The 19,106-nt window shown below is 39.6% G+C and overlaps 1 protein-coding gene across 1 annotated transcript in view; it reads left to right on the top strand.

Moving 5' to 3' along the window:
* HMCN1 (hemicentin 1) overlaps nt 1–19,106 on the top strand; it is a 534,342-nt gene that overhangs the window by 467,255 nt on the left and 47,981 nt on the right. The window contains exons 97-100 of the mRNA XM_004275232.3: nt 357–594; nt 12,936–12,998; nt 14,441–14,560; nt 15,447–15,581. Coding sequence (XP_004275280.1) covers nt 357–594; nt 12,936–12,998; nt 14,441–14,560; nt 15,447–15,581 — 556 coding nt within the window. The remainder of the gene's footprint in view (nt 1–356; nt 595–12,935; nt 12,999–14,440; nt 14,561–15,446; nt 15,582–19,106) is intronic.

Genomic DNA, 19,106 nt, shown 5'->3' with positions numbered 1-19,106 from the left:
AGACAAAGAGAGTACTAATTCTTGCATTAAAGTTTTTGTAGACCATCCTTAGAAGTATTCCAGAAATTAAAGAATGGTAACAATCACCCTTTCACATTTTTTTTTGACCTACAACTGAGTCCCTTATTAAACTATAACTTATGACACTAAAATTATGAAACTAAGGTATTTACAATTAAAAGGTTCAAATTTTAGTTCCTGAACACTACTGTACAATTACAGTTTTATTTAGAATTATATATTTTTATCCCCTAAGCCTTTTTTTTTTTTAATCTCATTCTACATCTCATAGTACCCTCAAGAAAAAAAAATAGGATGAGCCATGCTAATCCTCAAATCTGTACTGTCTTTCTTAGGATTACACAGAGGACTACATTCAAACAGGTCCTGGGCAGCTGTATGCCTACTCAACCCGGCTGTTCACCATTGATGGCATCAGCGTCCCATACACATGGAACCACACTGTTTTCTATGATAAGGCACAGGGAAGAATGCCTTTCTTGGTAGAAACACTTCATGCATCCTCTGTGGAATCTGACTACAACCAGTTAGAAGAGACACTGGGTTTTAAAATCCATGCTTCAATTTCCAAAGGTAATTTGGTTAAAGGAAAGTACAGCTCTTTAAGCTATGCAGTTCTTTCTAAATGGGTAAAAGAATCGCATTGATGCCATTCAAAATAAGGATATTAAGGTATAGACTGAACACGATAACATGTTTTTCATGTGTGTTGCCCATGTTTCGTAGGTGAAGTCCTGTGGTAAGGCCAATCCCATTGGCATTCTAGTACATTTAGTTTACTAATAGGCATCTTCAGATGGCATAGTGGAGTTGTTACTGTTCTAGCCTATATACACAGAGAGGTTTAAAAATATATCCTCTGTCAACGATTTTTCTTTGGGTAATAAAGTCCATTTGTTCTTGTTCTGAATCTTATATTTGACAGAATTTTTTTAATTCCTGAAGCATGATGTAAAGGTGTATCTTAACCTAAACTAGCCAAAAAAAAGTTTCCATATTTTAAAAGCAGCTTTTAAAACCCGGGAGGCAGTCATTTCAGCTGTCATTTATTGTTCTTGGAAATTATAACTTTTGAACTGCTTTCCCTTGATCTCAGCAGTCTCCCTATGCTGTGTGGTGCTTTGATGTGTCTATACTCTGAGATTTCCTTTTCAGTTGTAAGAGGCAACACGACAATTAGCATTCCATATCCTGCGGGGTTTTGATGCTAGGAGATACTTGCATGTGGTTATGTTATAGGCACTAACTGTTTGAATGACTTTAGCTTTGAACTTTAGGCTCCCATGAGACACTTCAAATGATTCAGAGTGGCCTGGTGAATGTATGTGTTTTGCTTTGTGCTGGCTTTCCTAAAATAGATGCAAGTAGATTTTAACCATCATTTTGCTTATCATGCTCAGCACATACATTTAAAATTCATTTTCACTGTTTACTCTTGCTTTCATCAGTTGTGCATGTGACTGTTTTCTTCTTCAGCATCTATCAGAACTGCTTCGTCAAATTTAAGGTCATAGTAATGTAGGAGTATATTCACATTTTTTTGAGCTAATCACAGATTCACGAAGCCTCATAGCCAGTAGAACCCGTAGCCCTACACCTACTCCAACCACATGTCACCACCACCTCATTTTACTATTGTCATGCGTGTTAAGGTAACTTGGACAAAAGAAAAGAGCCACTGGAATGAAGAATTATGTTTTCTTTTCCCCAGTAATACTTACTTTTCAAAGTTAACCTCTGTTTCTACTTTTTCCAGTACTCCATATAATTTTTTAAAAGATAACTTAGCACAAGACTTTAGTTAAAAATGAATTTAGACTTCCGGGAAGATGGCGGAAGAGTAAGACGCGGAGATCACGTTCCTCCCCACAGATACACCAGAAATACATCTACGCGTGGAACAACTCCTACAGAGCATCTACTGAACGCTGGCAGAAGACCTCAGACCTCCCAAAAGGCAAGAAACCCCCCACGTACCTGGGTAGGGCAAAAGAAAAAACTAAACAGAGACAAAAGGACAGGGACGGGTCCTGCACCAGCGGGAGAGAGCTGTGAAGGAGGAAAAGTGTCCACACACTAGGAAGCCCCTTCGCGGGTGGAGACTTCGGGAGGCGGAGTGGGGGAGCTTGGGAGCCGCGGAGGAGAGCACAGCAACAGGGGTGCGGAGGGCAAAGCGGACAGATTCCAGCGCAGAGGATCGGGCCGACCGGAACTCGCCAGCCGAGAGGCTTGTCTGCTCGCCCGCCGGGGCGGGCGGGACTGGGAGCTGAAGCTCCGGCTTTTGTCGGAGCGCCGGGAGAGGACTGAGGTTGGCGGCGTGAACACAGCCTGCAGGGCGTTAGTGCACCGCGGCTGGCCGGGAGAGAGTCTGGGGAGAAGTCTGGAACTGCCGAAGAGGCAAGAGACTTTTATGTCCCTCTTTGTTTCCTGGTGCACGAGGAGAGGGGATTAAGAACGCTGCTTGAGAGAGCTCCAGGGACGGGCGCGAGCCGCGGCTAAAAGTGCGGAGCCCAGAGACAGACATGAGACGCTAGGGCCGCTGCTGCCGCCACCGGGAGGCCTGTGTGCGAACACAGGTCACTAGCCACACGCCCTTCCGGGGAGGCTGTGCAGCCCGCCACTGCCAGGGTCCCGGGATCCAGGGACAACTCCCCCGGGAGAACGCACAGGCGCGCCTCAGGCTGCAACGTCTCGCCGGCCTCTGCCGCGCAGGCCCACCCCACACTCCGTGCCCCTCCCTACCCCCGGGCCTGAGTGAGCCAGAGCCTCCGAATCAGCGGCTCCTTTAACCCCGTCCTGTCTGAGCAAAGAACAGACGCCCTCCGGCGACCTACACGCACAGGCGGGGCTAAATCCAAAGCTGAGCCCCTGGGAACTGTGAGAACAAAGAAGAGAAAGGGAAATCTCTCCCAGCAGCCTCAGAAGCAGCGGATTAAAGCTCCACAATCAACTTGATATACCCTGCATATGTGGAATACCTGAATAGACAACGAATCATCCCAAATTAAGGAGCCCTGTGGATGAAAGGCGCTTGGTGCTGCAGCCAGGAGTCAGTGCTGTGCCTCTGAGGTGGGAGAGCCAACTTCAGGACACTGATCCACAAGAGACCTCCCAGCTGCACATAATATCAAACAGCAAAAATCTCCGAGAGATCTCCATCTCAACACCAGCACCCAGCTCCACTCAACGACCAGCAAGCTACAGTGCTGGACATCCTATGCCAAACAACTAGCAAGACAGGAACACAACCCCACCCATTAGCAGAGAGGCGGCCCAAAATCATAATAAGTCTACAGACACCCCAAAACACACCACCAGACGTGGACCTGCCCACCAGAAAGACAAGATCTATCCTCATCCACCAGAACACAGGCACTAGTACCCTCCACCAGGAAGCCTACACAACCCACTGAACCAACCTTAGCCACTGGGGACAGACACAAAAAACAACAGGAACTACGAACCTTCAGCCTGCAAAAAAGGAGACCCCAAACACAGTAAGATAAGCAAAATGAAAAGACAGAAAAACACACCGCAGATGAAGGAGCAAGATAAAAACCCATCAGACCTAACAAATGAAGAGGAAATAGGCAGTCTACCTGAAAAAGAATTCAGAATAATGATAGTAAAGTTGATCCGAAATCTTGGAGATAGATAGAATGGACAATAGAATGGAAAAATGCAAGAATCAGTAAACAAGGACCTAGAAGAACTAAAGATGAAACAAGCAACGATGAACAACACAATAAATGAAATTAAAAGTACTCTAGATGGGATCAATAGCAGAATAACTGAGGCAGAAGAACGGATAAGTGACCTGGAAGATAAAATAGTGGAAATAACTACTGCAGAGCAGAATAAAGAAAAAAGAATGAAAAGAACTGAGGACAGTCTCAGAGACCTCTGGGACAACATTAAACGTACCAACATTCGAATTATAGGGGTTCCAGAAGAAGAAGAGAAAAAGAAAGGGACTGAGAAAATATTTGAAGAGATTATAGTTGAAAACTTCCCTAATATGGGAAAGGAAATAGTTAATCAAGTCCAGGAAGCACAGAGAGTCCCATACAGGATAAATCCAAGGAGAAATACGCCAAGACACATATTAATCAAACTGTCAAAAATTAAATACAAAGAAAACATATTAAAAGCAGCAAGGGAAAAACAACAAATAACACACAAAGGAATCCCCATAAGGTTAACAGCTGATCTTTCAGCAGAAACTCTGCAAGCCAGAAGGGAGTGGAAGGACATATTGAAAGTGTTGAAGGAGAAAAACCTGCAACCAAGATTACTCTACCCAGCAAGGATCTCATTCAGATTTGATGGAGAAATTAAAACCTTTACAGACAAGCAAAAGCTGAGAGAGTTCAGCACCACCAAACCAGCTCTACAACAACTGCTAAAGGAACTTCTCTAGGCAAGAAACACAAAAGAAGGAAAAGACCTACAATAACAAACCCAAAACAATTAAGAAAATGGGAATGGGAACACACATATCGATAATTACCTTAAATGTAAATGGACTAAATGTTCCCACCAAAAGACACAGATTGGCTGAATGGATACAAAAACAAGACCCATATATTTGCTGTCTACAAGAGACCCACTTCAGACCTAGAGACACATACAGACTGAAAGTAAGGGGATGGAAAAAGGTATTTCATGCAAATGGAAACCAAAAGAAAGCTGGAGTAGCAATTCTCATATCAGACAAAATAGACTTTAAAACAAAGACTATTAGAAGAGACAAAGAAGGACACTACATAATGATCAAGGGATCGATCCAAGAAGAAGATATAACAATTGTAAATATTTATGCACCCAACATAGGTGCACCTCAATACATAAGGCAAATACTGACAACCATAAAAGGGGAAATCGACAGTAACACATTCATAGTAGGGAACTTTAACACCCCACTTTCACCAATGGACAGATCATCCAAAATGAAAATAAATAAGGAAACACAAGCTTTAAATGATACATTAAATGAGATGGAGTTAATTGATATTTATAGGACATTCCATCCAAAAACAACAGAATACACGTTTTTCTCAAGTGCTCATGGAACATTCTCCAGGATAGATCATATCTTGGGTCACAAATCAAGCCTTGGTAAATTTAAGAAAATTGAAATTGTATCAAGTATCTTTTCCGACCACAACGCTATGAGACTCGATATCAATCACAGGAGAAGATCTGTAAAAAATACAAACACATGGAGGCTAAACAATACACTACTTAATAACGAAGTGATCACTGAAGAAATCAAAGGGGAAATCAAAAAATACCTAGAAACAAATGACAATGGAGACACGATGACCCAAAACCTATGGGATGCAGCAAAAGCAGTTCTAAGAGGGAAGTTTATAGCAATACAATCTTACCTTAAGAAACAGGAAACATCTCGAATAAACAACCTAACCTTGCACCTAAAGCAATTAGAGAAAGAAGAACAAAAAAACCCCAAAGTTAGCAGGAGGAAAGAAATCATAAAAATCAGATCAGAAATAAATGAAAAAGAAATGAAGGAAACGATAGCAAAGATCAATAAAACTAAAAGCTGGTTCTTTGAAAGGATAAACAAAATTGATAAACCATTAGCCAGACTCATCAAGAAAAAAAGGGAGAAGACTCAAATCAATAGAATTAGAAATGAAAAAGGAGAAGTAACAACTGACACTGCAGAAATACAAAAGATCATGAGAGATTACTACAAGCAACTCTATGCCAATAAAATGGACAACCTGGAAGAAATGGACAAATTCTTAGAAAGGCACAACCTGCCAAGACTGAATCAGGAAGAAATAGAAAATATGAACAGACCAATCACAAGCACTGAAATTGAAACTGTGATTAAAAATCTTCCAACAAGCAAAAGCCCAGGACCAGATGGCTTCACAGGCGAATTCTATCAAACATTTAGAGAAGAGCTATCACCTATCCTTCTCAGACTCTTCCAAAATATAGCAGAGGGAGGAACACTCCCAAAGTCATTCTACGAGGCCACCATCACCCTGATACCAAACCCAGACAATGATGTCACAAAGAAAGAAAACTACAGGCCAATATCACTGATGAACATAGATGCAAAGATCCTCAACAAAATACTAGCAAACAGAATCCAACAGCACATTAAACGGATCATACACCATGATCAAGTGGGGTTTATTCCAGGAATGCAAGGATTCTTCAATATACGCAAATCAATCAACGTGATACACCATATTAACAAATTGAAGGAGAAAAACCATATGATCATCTCAATAGATGCAGAGAAAGCTTTTGACAAAATTCAACACCCATTTATGATAAAAACCCTGCAGAAAGTAGGCATAGAGGGAACTTTCCTCAACATAATAAAGGCCATATATAACAAACCCACAGCCAACATCGTCCTCAATGGTGAAAAACTGAAAGCATTTCCACTAAGATCAGGAACAAGACAAGGTTGCCCACTCTCACCACTCTTATTCAACATAGTTTTGGAAGTTTTAGCCACAGCAATCAGAGAAGAAAAGGAAATAAAAGGAATCCAAATCGGAAAAGAAGAAGTAAAGCTGTCACTGTTTGCAGATGACATGATACTATACATACAGAATCCTAAAGATGCTACCAGAAAACTACTAGAGCTAATCAATGAATTTGGTAAAGTAGCAGGATACAAAATTAATGCACAGAAATCTCTGGCATTCCTATACACTAAGGATGAAAAATCTGAAAGTGAAATCAAGAAAACACTCCCATTTACCATTGCAACAAAAAGAATAAAATACCTAGGAATAAACCTACCTAAGGAGACAAAAGACCTGTATGCAGAAAATTATAAGACACTGATGAAAGAAATTAAAAATGATACAAATAGATGGAGAGATATACCATGTTCTTGGATTGGAAGAATCAACATTGTGAAAATGACTCTACTACCCAAAGCAATCTACAGATTCAATGCAATCCCTATGAAACTACCACTGGCATTTTTCACAGAACTAGAACAAAAAATCTCACAATTTGTATGGAAACACAAAAGACCCCGAATAGCCAAAGCAATCTTGAGAACGAAAAATGGAGCTGGAGGAATCGGGCTTCCTGACTTCAGACTATACTACAAAGCTACAGTAATCAAGACAGTATGGTACTGGCACAAAAACAGAAATATAGATCAATGGAACAGGATAGAAAGCCCAGAGATAAACCCACGCACATATGGTCACCTTATCTTTGACAAAGGAGGCAGAAATGTACAGTGGAGAAAGGACAGCCTATTCAATAAGTGGTGCTGGGAAAACTGGACAGCTACATGTAAAAGTATGAGATTAGATCACTCCCTAACACCATACACAAAAATAAGCTCAAAATGGATTAAAGACCTAAATGTAAGGCCAGAAACTATCAAACTCTTAGAGGAAAACATAGGCAGAACACTCTATGACATAAATCACAGCAAGATCCTTTTTGACCCACCTCCTAGAGAAATGGAAATAAAAACAAAAGTAAACAAATGGGACCTAATGAAACTTAAAAGCTTTTGCGCAGCAAAGGAAACCATAAAGAAGACCAAAAGACAACCCTCAGAATGGGAGAAAATATTTGCAAATGAAGCAACTGACAAAGGATTAATCTCCAAAATTTATAAGCAGCTCATGCAGCTTAATAACAAAAGAACAAACAACCCAATCCAAAAATGGGCAGAAGACCTAAATAGACATTTCTCCAAAGAAGATATACAGAGTGCCAACAAACACATGAAAGAATGCTCAACATCACTAATCATTAGAGAAATGCAAATCAAAACTACAATGAGATATCATCTCACACCAGTCAGAATGGCCATCATCAAAAAATCTAGAAACAATAAATGCTGGAGAGGGTGTGGAGAAAAGGGAACCCTCTTACACTGTTGGTGGGAATGTAAATTGATACAGCCACTGTGGAGAACAGTATGGAGGTTCCTTAAAAAGCTACAAATAGAACTACCATATGACCCAGCAATCCCACTACTGGGCATATACCCTGAGAAAACCATAATTCAAAAAGAGTCATGTACCAAAATGTTCATTGCAGCTCTATTTTCAATAGCCCAGAGATGGAAACAACCTAAGTGTCCATCATCGGATGAATGGATAAAGAAGATGTGGCACATATATACAATGGAATATTACTCAGCCATAAAAAGAGACGAAATTGAGCTATTTGTAATGAGGTGGATAGACCTAGAGTCTGTCATACAGAGTGAAGTAAGTCAGAAAGAGAAAGACAAATACCGTATGCTAACACATATATATGGAATTTAAGAAAAAAAAATGTCATGAAAAACCTAGGGGTGAAACAGGAATAAAGTCACAGACTTACTAGAGAATGGACTTGAGGCTATGGGGAGGGGGAAGGGTAAACGGTGACAAAGCAATAAAGAGGCATGGACATGTATACACTACCAAACGTAAGGTAGATAGCTAGTGGGAAGCAGCCGCATAGCACAGGGAGATCAGCTCGGTGCTTTGTGACCGCCTGGAGGGGTGGGATAGGGAGGGTGGGAGGGAGGGTGACGCAAGCAGGAAGAGATATGGGAACATATGTATATATATAACTGATTCATTTTGTTGTGAAGCTGAAACTAACATACCATTGTAAAGCAATTATGCTCCAATAAAGATGTTTAAAAAAAAAAAAATGAATTTATATCATCTGGGACCAGAGACATTAAAGTGATTTTTGAAAAGTCATGTACACTTTCTACCCAGTCGTGCTTGAAGGTCTTTATGGTTTAAGACCTTCCTTGGGACTTGGGTCCCACAATAGAAGGAAACATTATAGGACATTTAAAACCCCTTACTATCCTTGGATGCTATGATTCTATGAATTACATCTGATGTAGGTGCCCATTTGTTGTTGATATTGTTCCTGTGAGTTGCAAGAATTGTGTACCTGCAATTTCTTTGACCACCAGGGAGCAAGCTTGCATTCTTAGCTGCTTGACCAGCATGTTCTTTCTCTTTGTTGGGTCTAGACTAAACCTATGGTTACAATGCAATTGGAATTGCAGAGAGCTTGAAAAAAGTTCAGATTTCTAGGTACAGAGATTTTAGTTTAGCTAGTCTAAGGTAGGGCCTTGGAGTCTGTATTTTTAACACAGCCCCTAAATGATTCTATTGTTACCGGTCTTTACTCTGGCATTGGAAACTACTAGTCAGGACAATTCACAAATATAGAAATTTTTTAAAATTATATCAATTCATATCTTTAAAATTAAATGATTCTATTGTAAGCGGTCTTTACTCTGGCATTTGGAAACTACTAGTCAAGACAATTCACAAATATAGAAATATTTAAAAATTATATGAATTTATATCTTTAAAATTAAATGATTCTATTGTAAGCGGTCTTTACTCTGGCATTTGGAAACTACTAGTCAAGACAATTCACAAATATAGAAATTTTAAAAAATTATATGAATTCATATCTTTAAAATTAAATTATTTCCAAAATATAGTTATAAAAAATATTTATAGTTTTGCAAATTAATCAGAAGGAGATAAAAGAAATTTAACTACAAATAAAATTTTTAAAGCTTCCTCATTGGAGAAAAACAAAATATATAGTTTTTCTTTGTGTATATTTAAACTTATTTGCATTACATATTATGGACAACTATGATTACCCTTAATATATATAAGAACCTTAAAAATCAATAAGAAAAAGGCAAATACCCCAATAGAAAAATACATAATCTGTGAACAGGAAATTCACAAAGGAAGAAATAATAATGACAAAATAAATGTGAAAAACTGTACCTCATTAATAAGCAAAGAAATGTAAATTAAAACAATGAGGTTCCGTTTTCCAGTTATCATTGTCAGAGATTAAAATATAGGCTAACCACTCAGTAGTGGAGAGGTATAGGAAACAAATACCCTCCTACACTGCCAGCAGAGATTGTAGATTTGACATTTCTGGAAAACAGTATGTATCAGTAGCCTCTCAAATGTTCACATCTTTTTAGTTATCTCATTCTAGGAGTCTGCCCTAAGAAAATCACAGAAATGGCCAAGAATAAATGTCCTGAAAGAGGTAAATATGTAAATGATGGCACAGATGTATGATAAACTCTTAAACTAAATATTCCTTCAAAAGTATTCTAATGGTTGCTTATTTATTCATTTAAAAATATTTATTGAGTACCTACTGTATACCAGATACTGCTCTAGGTACTGACAATATAGCTATAAACAAGTGACAAAGGAGAATGTACATGACATAACAATCATTGAAAAATAGTACACAATATGATCCAAACCTGGGTTGCCCACATCACAGTGATTGTAAGGAAACCTTTATACTGGTTAAAAACACAGATTCCCAGGCTTCTTCCTTGGCAATTCTGACTGGGGTAGGACCAGAGGGATCTATATTTTTAATAAGCTCTCCAAGAGATTTTACAATCAGTAAAGTTTGGCAACTGTTAGTCTGTAAAGGATCCTAACTTAATTTTTTGAAGTATATACTGATGGAAGTGACTGCAGGGAAAAGCACCAAAATCTTGGCAGTAGTTTGTTCCAAGTGACAAGGTTACAGGGAATTTTATACTTTTTAAAGTTTCTACAATTATACATTACTGTAACACAAACAAATATTTTGTATTGTCTCCCTACTATGTCAAAAAGTAAATCATAATATAATTCAAAATAACATGATTTAATTACAACAGAAAGAATAAATAAAAGGAAAATAGTTGATAACAAAATATTATGTATTTCAATATGAAAAATCTTTAGACATTACTACACTGGAAGTTAAGAGAGAAGTATTTACATGGCTAAACCAATATTTAGAGGCCCAGTGTGATTTTTTTAAAAAACATTGAGTAATTCTTGGTAATGTTCTGAATAAAACAATGTACAATCAACCACCCATTTATATGACAGCTGCATTTCTGGAAAGTTCATTGTATATTTTAATCACACAAAGAAACCGTTTAATATATGGAAGATGGGTTCTAGCCTTAGATAATTACAAACAGCTTTCTCGCTTCCACGACAATTTTTCAGGGCAAGGGACACATCTTCATCTTGCATCGTTATCCCACACATTGCAATACTTAAAACCTTCCCCAGGGTCTTCCCCACTCCCTAAATTTAAATAGGCTTCCCTATTAAATCATGTCATTATAATGACAACCCAAGTCTCTCCCAAAAACCTTTCCAGATGCCACTCCATGGAAGATATCTCCCCATTTAGAACCAGAAATCTAAAGCTTCTATCAGATAATAATTCATGTTTACGTTACACATTTTTCCACAACTACGTCCCCAACACAGTGCTGTACACAACATACTGGCTTCATTAAGGAATGTTTGAATAGTAAATAAAAAGGAAGCATGAATTATAATCACCACCTGAATTGTATTCTTGAGTTCAGTGGTTGAAAGTCCCACAGACTTGCATCTAAATCCTTGCTCCAGATTATATTAGCACTTTGACTTTAAGCAGTTTACATGTCCTCAGTCTCAGATTCTTCATCTGAAAATTGGTTATGATGGGAGTAGGGCAGTTCTGAGGTTTCATTCGAAATACAGCACATGAAGCTCACAGTACTGTATGACACTCAACAATCATTTGGCAACATGCTCCGGACGTTTCTATCCCATCCATCCTGTCCCCATTCCCTTGAAGGTGCAGGAAGGCTTGGATGCTCTCAGGGTCATGTTTACACTCAGGGTGGAAATGGATCATGAACCTCTCTGCTTTCGCTTCATGGTTTATAGCAATTTGATTGCCTAGAAATAGCAAGTAGGGCTCTAGCTTTCTAGTCAAGGAAATATTTTCATTGGAGCATGTTTCTTCCACCCTCCAAATATATAAATGTACAGAAGAGTTTTGAACAGTTTCATGTTCTCAGCAGGGCTTAAATAATATTGTAATTGAGACTCTCCAAAGTCGAATGAATCTGAAAAATTAATGAATGCCCAGACTCCCTCTATGAAGAGCACCTAAAACAATAGTAAAAATAAACAGTTTCATGCATTTAGAATTGAAGGAAAATCTAAGATAATTTCTAAGAGATTGAATATGAACTGAACATAAAATTTCCCTTGAGAGAAATCTGCTATACCTGTTATATCAATGATTGTCTTTTAAGGTATGTGTGTGTGTGTGTGTGTGTGAGATTACTTTGTTAACTTGAAAAATGTTTCATTTAAGTTTTTGCATCTCAATAACGTTTGAAAAATATTTGCTAAACGGCTTAACACCAGTCAAAACAGAGTTACTTTCCAAGGAGATTCCCTAACCTATTTATTCTTGTTAATAGTTTTTTTTCTGACATCTAACTTAAATCTATTCTATTGCTATAATGATATGCCTGTTTCTTCTTGCTTTGACTACCAGGAAGGAAAACACTTGGTTACACCTAGGAGGACTTAGACCCAGATTCTTCACAGTACAAATGGAGGAGATCTACAAAAGGAGAGGGTTTCTTCACTAGAGTTTGTTTTTCACTGGCATAAGTTATTTTAAGTGGCTTCAAAATAGCAATCCTACTTCTAGAACAAACAGAATAAGTAAATGGCTGGAAGAATAGGACTTTGCCTGTGGTTATGCCTGGCATTCATATTGATTTGGATCCTTTTTCATTATCAAAGAGTAATTAATTTTCTTTTGATTAATGTAAACAACTTAAACAGAAAATCTGCTTCCAGTGGCTGGCTGCTTGCCAACAATCTCTGTATTGTGATTCACTTAGTTCTTGGTTGAGAAACAGTAAAACTTTTCCATTCTGCTTGTTTTCACCTATTGCATTTGCTGTGTCATGTGTTCCATCCTTGGCATATGTTCCCAGAGAAGATGGTCCTGGGGAGAAACAAGATGCTAATGTTCTAACAAGCCAGTTAATTTTGCTTTTCTCTCTATGGTAGGAGATCGCAGTAATCAGTGCCCCTCTGGGTTTGCCTTAGATTCAGTTGGACCCTTTTGTGCTGGTAAGTATGGAAATAAATTATTCATTTTTATTTTTTATTAAGCTGTTAATGCTACCATTTAATAGACATTTACTGTCATTTTGCTAGGTATTTAAGAATCACAACAGTCCTATAAATGTCCCATTTTACAGGTGAAGAAATTGAGATGTGAAGAAGTTAACTGCCTAAGATCACTCAGCTATCTAGTGGCAGAGCTAGATTTGAATTTAAGATAGATACAAAGCCCTTGCTCTTCCGATTAGTCCACAATCAAGTGTGTCAAGGATCATGATCAAGTAAAGGGGTAGAGGGAACACAGGGACAAAACACTGGACTTCGTCTGGCCACCTGATTGCCATGAATGTGGAACAGCAGTAATTCAACTCTAAGTCACCTAACCTGAGAATTGCTTAATCGTAGGATAGGGCTGGATTGTGGGTGGAGGACTAATGACTAAACCAGCCTTGTGCCATCCAAGTACCTGTGCAAGAGGGTCACGGATAAGTAAATAGCTAAGTAAATGACTTGAGGAGCTCAAGTTAGCATACATAGTGCCTTGCTTTTCTTTTTTTTTTTAATAAATTTATTTATTTTATTTTTGGCTGCGTTGGGTCTTTGTTGCCGCACATGGGCTTTCTCTAGTTGCAGCAAGTGGGGGCTACTCTTTGTTGCGGTGCACGGGCTTCTCATTGTGGTGGCTTCTCTTGTTGCAGAGCACGGGCTCTAGGCATGTGGGCTTCAGTAGTTGTGGCTCATGGGCTCTAGAGTGCAGTCTCAGTAGTTGTGGCACACGGGCTTAGTTGCTCTGCAGCATGTGGGATCTTCTGGATCAGGGCTCAAACCCCTGTCCCCTGCACTGGCAGGCAGATTCTTAACCACTGAGCCACCAGGGAAGCCCCATAGTGTCTTTCTTTTTGCTGATAGGCAATGTAATGTAGTATAGTGGTAAAAAGGTGGTCTTTAGAAACTACACTGCCCAGGTTCAGATCCCAGCTCTGCAAATAATGACCTATGTGACCTTGAGCAATTTACTTAACCTCTTCTGCCCAGGTTCAAATCCCAGCTCTTCGAATAATAACCTATGTGACCTTGAGCAATTTACTTAACCTTTGTTCCTCAGTTTTATCATGCAAATGAAGATAGGAATAAAAATACTTAGCTCCTAGGAATGTTGAGGAATGAGTTAATGTAGGTAAAAAGCATTTAGATCACAATAAATTATTATATCTTAGCTGTCATCATTGTTGTTTTAGAATTAATCTAACCATTTATTCACTCTCAGATAATTTGAGGACCCCAAATTAATTTTTATTTTGTGTTTCCATCCTGTGGCACTTAGAGCATTTCCTGTTACATTTGATTCATTCATTGGCCTCTATAAGCAACTCTTTTCACCAACTTTAATAACTCCTTGAAAGTAGGGCTTCTTCATACTAATTGGGTCTTTTTGTTTCTTCTTTCAGATGAAGATGAATGTGCAGCAGGGAATCCCTGCTCCCATATCTGTCACAATGCCATGGGAACTTATTATTGCTCCTGCCCAAAAGGCCTCACTATAGCTGTGGATGGAAGAACTTGTCAAGGTAGTCACAAAGCTAAGTCTAATCAACACATTTAAGCAGTGGACATGGCAGTCTCTGACCTAGGAAAAGCGTGGTAGACCAGTGCTCTTCTTTCCTACTCTTTCTACCCCCACCTTCATTAAGTTGAAAAAGTAAGGAAGAGGGAATACTGCTCACACACTGCCTTCATATGGGGTGCTCTGTGGGCAGGAATGCCTGTAGTGACTCACTCAATCCCCACAACGCAATGAGAAGAGGCAGGCAGGACTATTACCATACTCCTTTTACAGGGATAAAAGTAGGAAGGAAGAGGTTATAAAGAAATTTAGTAAATTGCACAATCATGGTACGTTAAAGAAAAATGCACTTTTCTATCAGATTCCAGGTATGCTTCAAAGTTAGAACTTGTATAAAAGCCTAGTTGTATAATAAACTAAAAATGATGAAAAGAAGGAAGGATTTCTCCCTCTATGCCCAAGGAGACCCCCTTCTAAATGCTAAAGGGAGAGAGAGCAGGGGCATAGGAGTAACTTTTATGGAATGTCCAGTATGGACTGGGCACCTCATAAACATTATTTAATTTTCAAAGCAATGCTGAGAGGTGGGTATTATTATCCTGATTTTACAGATGAAAAAACTGAGATGTCAGAAAGGAGAAGTACCTTTTTTCAGCCACCTAATTTATAAGTGGTCTGTTGGATGGCTTGGTCTGTGAAGACATCACACTGTCCTGCTATGAGCTTGTCAGCTACTCAACCCACCTGAAATGACACACTCCCAAAATTCGCCATTTTTGCTCTTGTATATTTCAAGTGTCATTCATTGCTTTTCCTATCCCTGTTTCACAACAGGTTCTTTGGTTGGTTTTCTTCAGTTCCCCCTAGTTGAATGACTCACTTTGTTGCAGATATTGATGAGTGTGCTTTGAGTGGACACACTTGCCATGCTGGTCAGGATTGTGACAATACCATTGGATCCTATCACTGTGTGGTCCGCTGTGGAATTGGCTTTCGAAGAACCAATGATGGGCTGAGTTGTCAAGGTATACAAATGGAGGCCCTTGCTTATCTTCATTGTATTACAGATTAAAACCCCTGCCTGTTGAATCACTTAGAGTAAACTCTCTTTGATAGATTGAGCTTCTTAGTAAAATGTTTAAATGTAGTATGCCATGGCTATTTTAAATATTTGTAACAAAGTGGTTTTGAATAAAACTTGCCTGTAATATTTGAGAGAAGAGATCATACAGCATGATCTTAATAGAATCTATTTAATAAAACTCATTTCATAAGACTGAATATTTACTGCAGGACTTTTTTAATAGAACTTATTATTTTAGAGCAGTTTTAGATTCACAGCAAATTTGAGTAGAACGTAAAGAGATTTTCCATATTCTCCCTGCCCCAACTCATGCATAGCCTCCCCTGCTACCAACATCCTGCACCAGACTGGTACTTTTTTTTTTTTTTTTAACCAGGGATAAACCTACATTAACACATAATTAGCACCCAAAGTCCATTGTTTACATTAGGATTCACTCCTGGTGTTGTTTATTCTATGGGTTTAGACAAATGAATAACGTCATATATCCTCCATTATAGTATCATACACAATAGTTTCCTTGCCCTAAAAATCTTCTGTGTTCCACCTAGTCATCCTTTCCTCCCCCAACCTCCAGAAACCACTCATCTTTATATATATATATATATATAAATTTATTTATTTTTTGGCTGCGCCAGGCTTTCTCTAGTTGCAGCAAATGGAGGCTACTCTTTGTTGCAGTGCAGTGGCTTCTGTTTGTTTCAGAGCTTGGGCTCCAGGCACGCAGGCTTCAGTAGTTGTAGTGTGCAGGCTCAGTAGTTGTGGCACACGGGCTTAGTTGCTTCACAGCATGTGGGATCTTCCCGGACCAGGGCTCACACCCATGTCCCCTGCACTGGCAGGTGGATTCTTAACAACTGTGCCACCAGGGAAGCCCGTCATCTTTTTATTGTCTCTCTAGCTTTACCTTTTCCAGAATGTCATGTAGTTGGAATGATGCAGTACGTAGCCTTTTCAGATTGGCGTCTTTCACTTAGTAATGTACATTTAAGATTCTTCTATGTCTTTTCATGGCTTGATAGCTTATTTCTTTTTAGTGCTGAAAAATAATCCATTGTATGAATGTACCACAGTTTATGTATCCATTCTACTGAAGGACATCTTGGCACTTACGAATTTTAGCAATTATGAATAAAGCTGCTATCAGGATTTTCCAGAGGAAGAAACACTGGATGCAAAATGAAATTCTTAATAGTAGAAAGAATGAATGAATTATGGTACATCTATACCATGAACCACTATGCTGCCATTAAAAAGAATGGAATGAAGCTCAACTGTTTGGCTTAGACAAATAGCCAACAACTGTTTGGCTTAGAATTTCCATGAGGCGTTGTTGAGTGAGAACACAAAGATATGAAAGAGTGTATGCAACTTGTGTAGAAAAGATTATGTGACTGGAAAACAAACAATAACCAAAGAAAAAGGAAATGGATTTATATATCTAGGAAGAGATATAGGTTTATATAAAAGAGATATGTTATTATTTGTATTAGATTGTTAATGTAAGTTGGCTTTGGAGGACAAGGGAAGCCAAGTGAAAGAAGAAGAAAAAACTGCACTAAGAAAATCTTTTAAAAGTATATGATCAGGGCTTCCCTGGTGGCGCAGTGGTTGAGAATCTGCCTGCCAATGCAGGGGACACGGGTTCAAACCCTGGTCTGGGAGGATCCCACATGCCGCGGAGCAACTGGGCCCATGAGCCACAACTACTGAGCCTGCGCATCTGGCGCCTGTGCTCCACAACAAGAGAGGCCGCGATAGTGAGAGGCCTGCGCACCGCGATGAAGAGTGGCCCCCATTTGCCGCAACTAGAGAGAGCCCTCGCACAGAAACGAAGACCCAACACAGTCATAAATAAATAAATAAATAAATTTTTTTAAAAAAAGTATGTGATCACAGATCAGGGAGGAGACAAGATGGCAGAGTGGAAGGACTTGAGCTCACCTCCTCTCGTGAAAACACCAAAATCATGACTACCTGCTGAAGAAACATCGACAAAAATGACCTACCAAAAGAACCTACCAAAAAAGATATTCTACATCCAAAGACAAAGAAGAAGCCACAACAGGATGATAGAAGGGGTGCTTCCATGATATAATCAAACCCCATACCCACTGAGTGGGTGACTCACAAACTGGAAAATAATTATATCACAGAGGTTCTCCCACAGGAGTGATAGTTCTGAGCTCCCCATCAGGCTCCCCAGCCTGGGGGTCTGGCATTGGGAGGAGTAGCCCCCAGAACATTTGGCTTTGAACACCTTTGGGGCTTGAGTGCAGGAGCTCCACAGGACTGAGGGAAACAGAGATTCCACTCTTGAAGGGTGCACATAAGGTTTCACATGCACTGGGACCCAGGGCAAAGCAGTGACTACATAGGACCCTGAGCCAGACCTACCTGCAGGTCTTGGAGGATCTCCCAGGGAGGTGGGGGTCAGCTGTGGCTCACTGTGGGGGCAAGGACACTGGAGGCAAAGACCCCAGGGAATATTCATCAATGCGAGTTCTCCCAGAGGACTTGGCAGCAAGAACTGGCCCCACCTAACAGCCTGTAGGCTCCAGTGCTGGGACACCTCAGGCCAAACAACCAGCAAGACAGGAACACAGCCCCACCCATCAGCAGACAGAAAGGCTGCCTAAAGTCATCCTGAATCCACAGCCACCTTTAAACACACCCCTTGACATGGCCCTGCCCAGAAGGACAAGACCCAGCTCCACCACCAGTGGGCAGGCACCAGTCCCTCCCATTAGGAAGCCTGCACAAGCCTCTGGACCAACCTCACCCACCAAGGAGCAGACACCAGAAGCAAGAAGAACTACAGTACTGAAGCCTGAGAAAAGGAGACCACAAACTCAGAAAGTTAGACAAAATGAGGTGGAACAGAAATATATTCCAGACACAGGAGCAAGATAAAACCCCAGAAGAACAACTAAGTGAAGTGGAGATAGGCAATCTGCCTGAAAAGACTTCAGAGTAATGAGAGTAAAGATTATCCAAGATCTCAGAAAAACAATGGAGGCACAGACTGAGATACAAGAAATGTTTAGCAAAGAGCTAGAAGATTTAAAGTCAAACAGAGTTGAACAATACAATAACTGAAATGAAAAATACACTGGAAGGAATCAATAGCAGAATAAATGAGGCAGAAGAACGAATAAGTGAGCTGGAAGAGAGATTAGTGGAAATCACTGCTGCAGAACATAATAAAGAAAAAAGAATGAAAAGAAATGAGGACAGTTTAAGAGACCTCTGGGACAACACTAAACACACCAACATTCGCATGAAAGGGGTCCCAGAAGGAGAAGAGAGAGAAAGGGCCTGGGAAAATATTTGAAGAAATAATAGCCAAAAACTTCACTAACATGGGAAAGGAAACACTCACTCAAGTCCAGGAAGCACAGAGTCCCATACAAGATAAACCCAAGGAGGAACACACCAAGACACATATTAATCAACTTGACAAAAA

This window comes from Orcinus orca, chromosome 1 (assembly GCF_937001465.1).
Source record: "Orcinus orca chromosome 1, mOrcOrc1.1, whole genome shotgun sequence".
NCBI lineage: Eukaryota > Metazoa > Chordata > Mammalia > Artiodactyla > Delphinidae > Orcinus > Orcinus orca.
The sequence above is the reverse complement of the archived record's forward strand: the minus strand, read 5'-3'. Positions and strand labels throughout refer to the sequence as shown.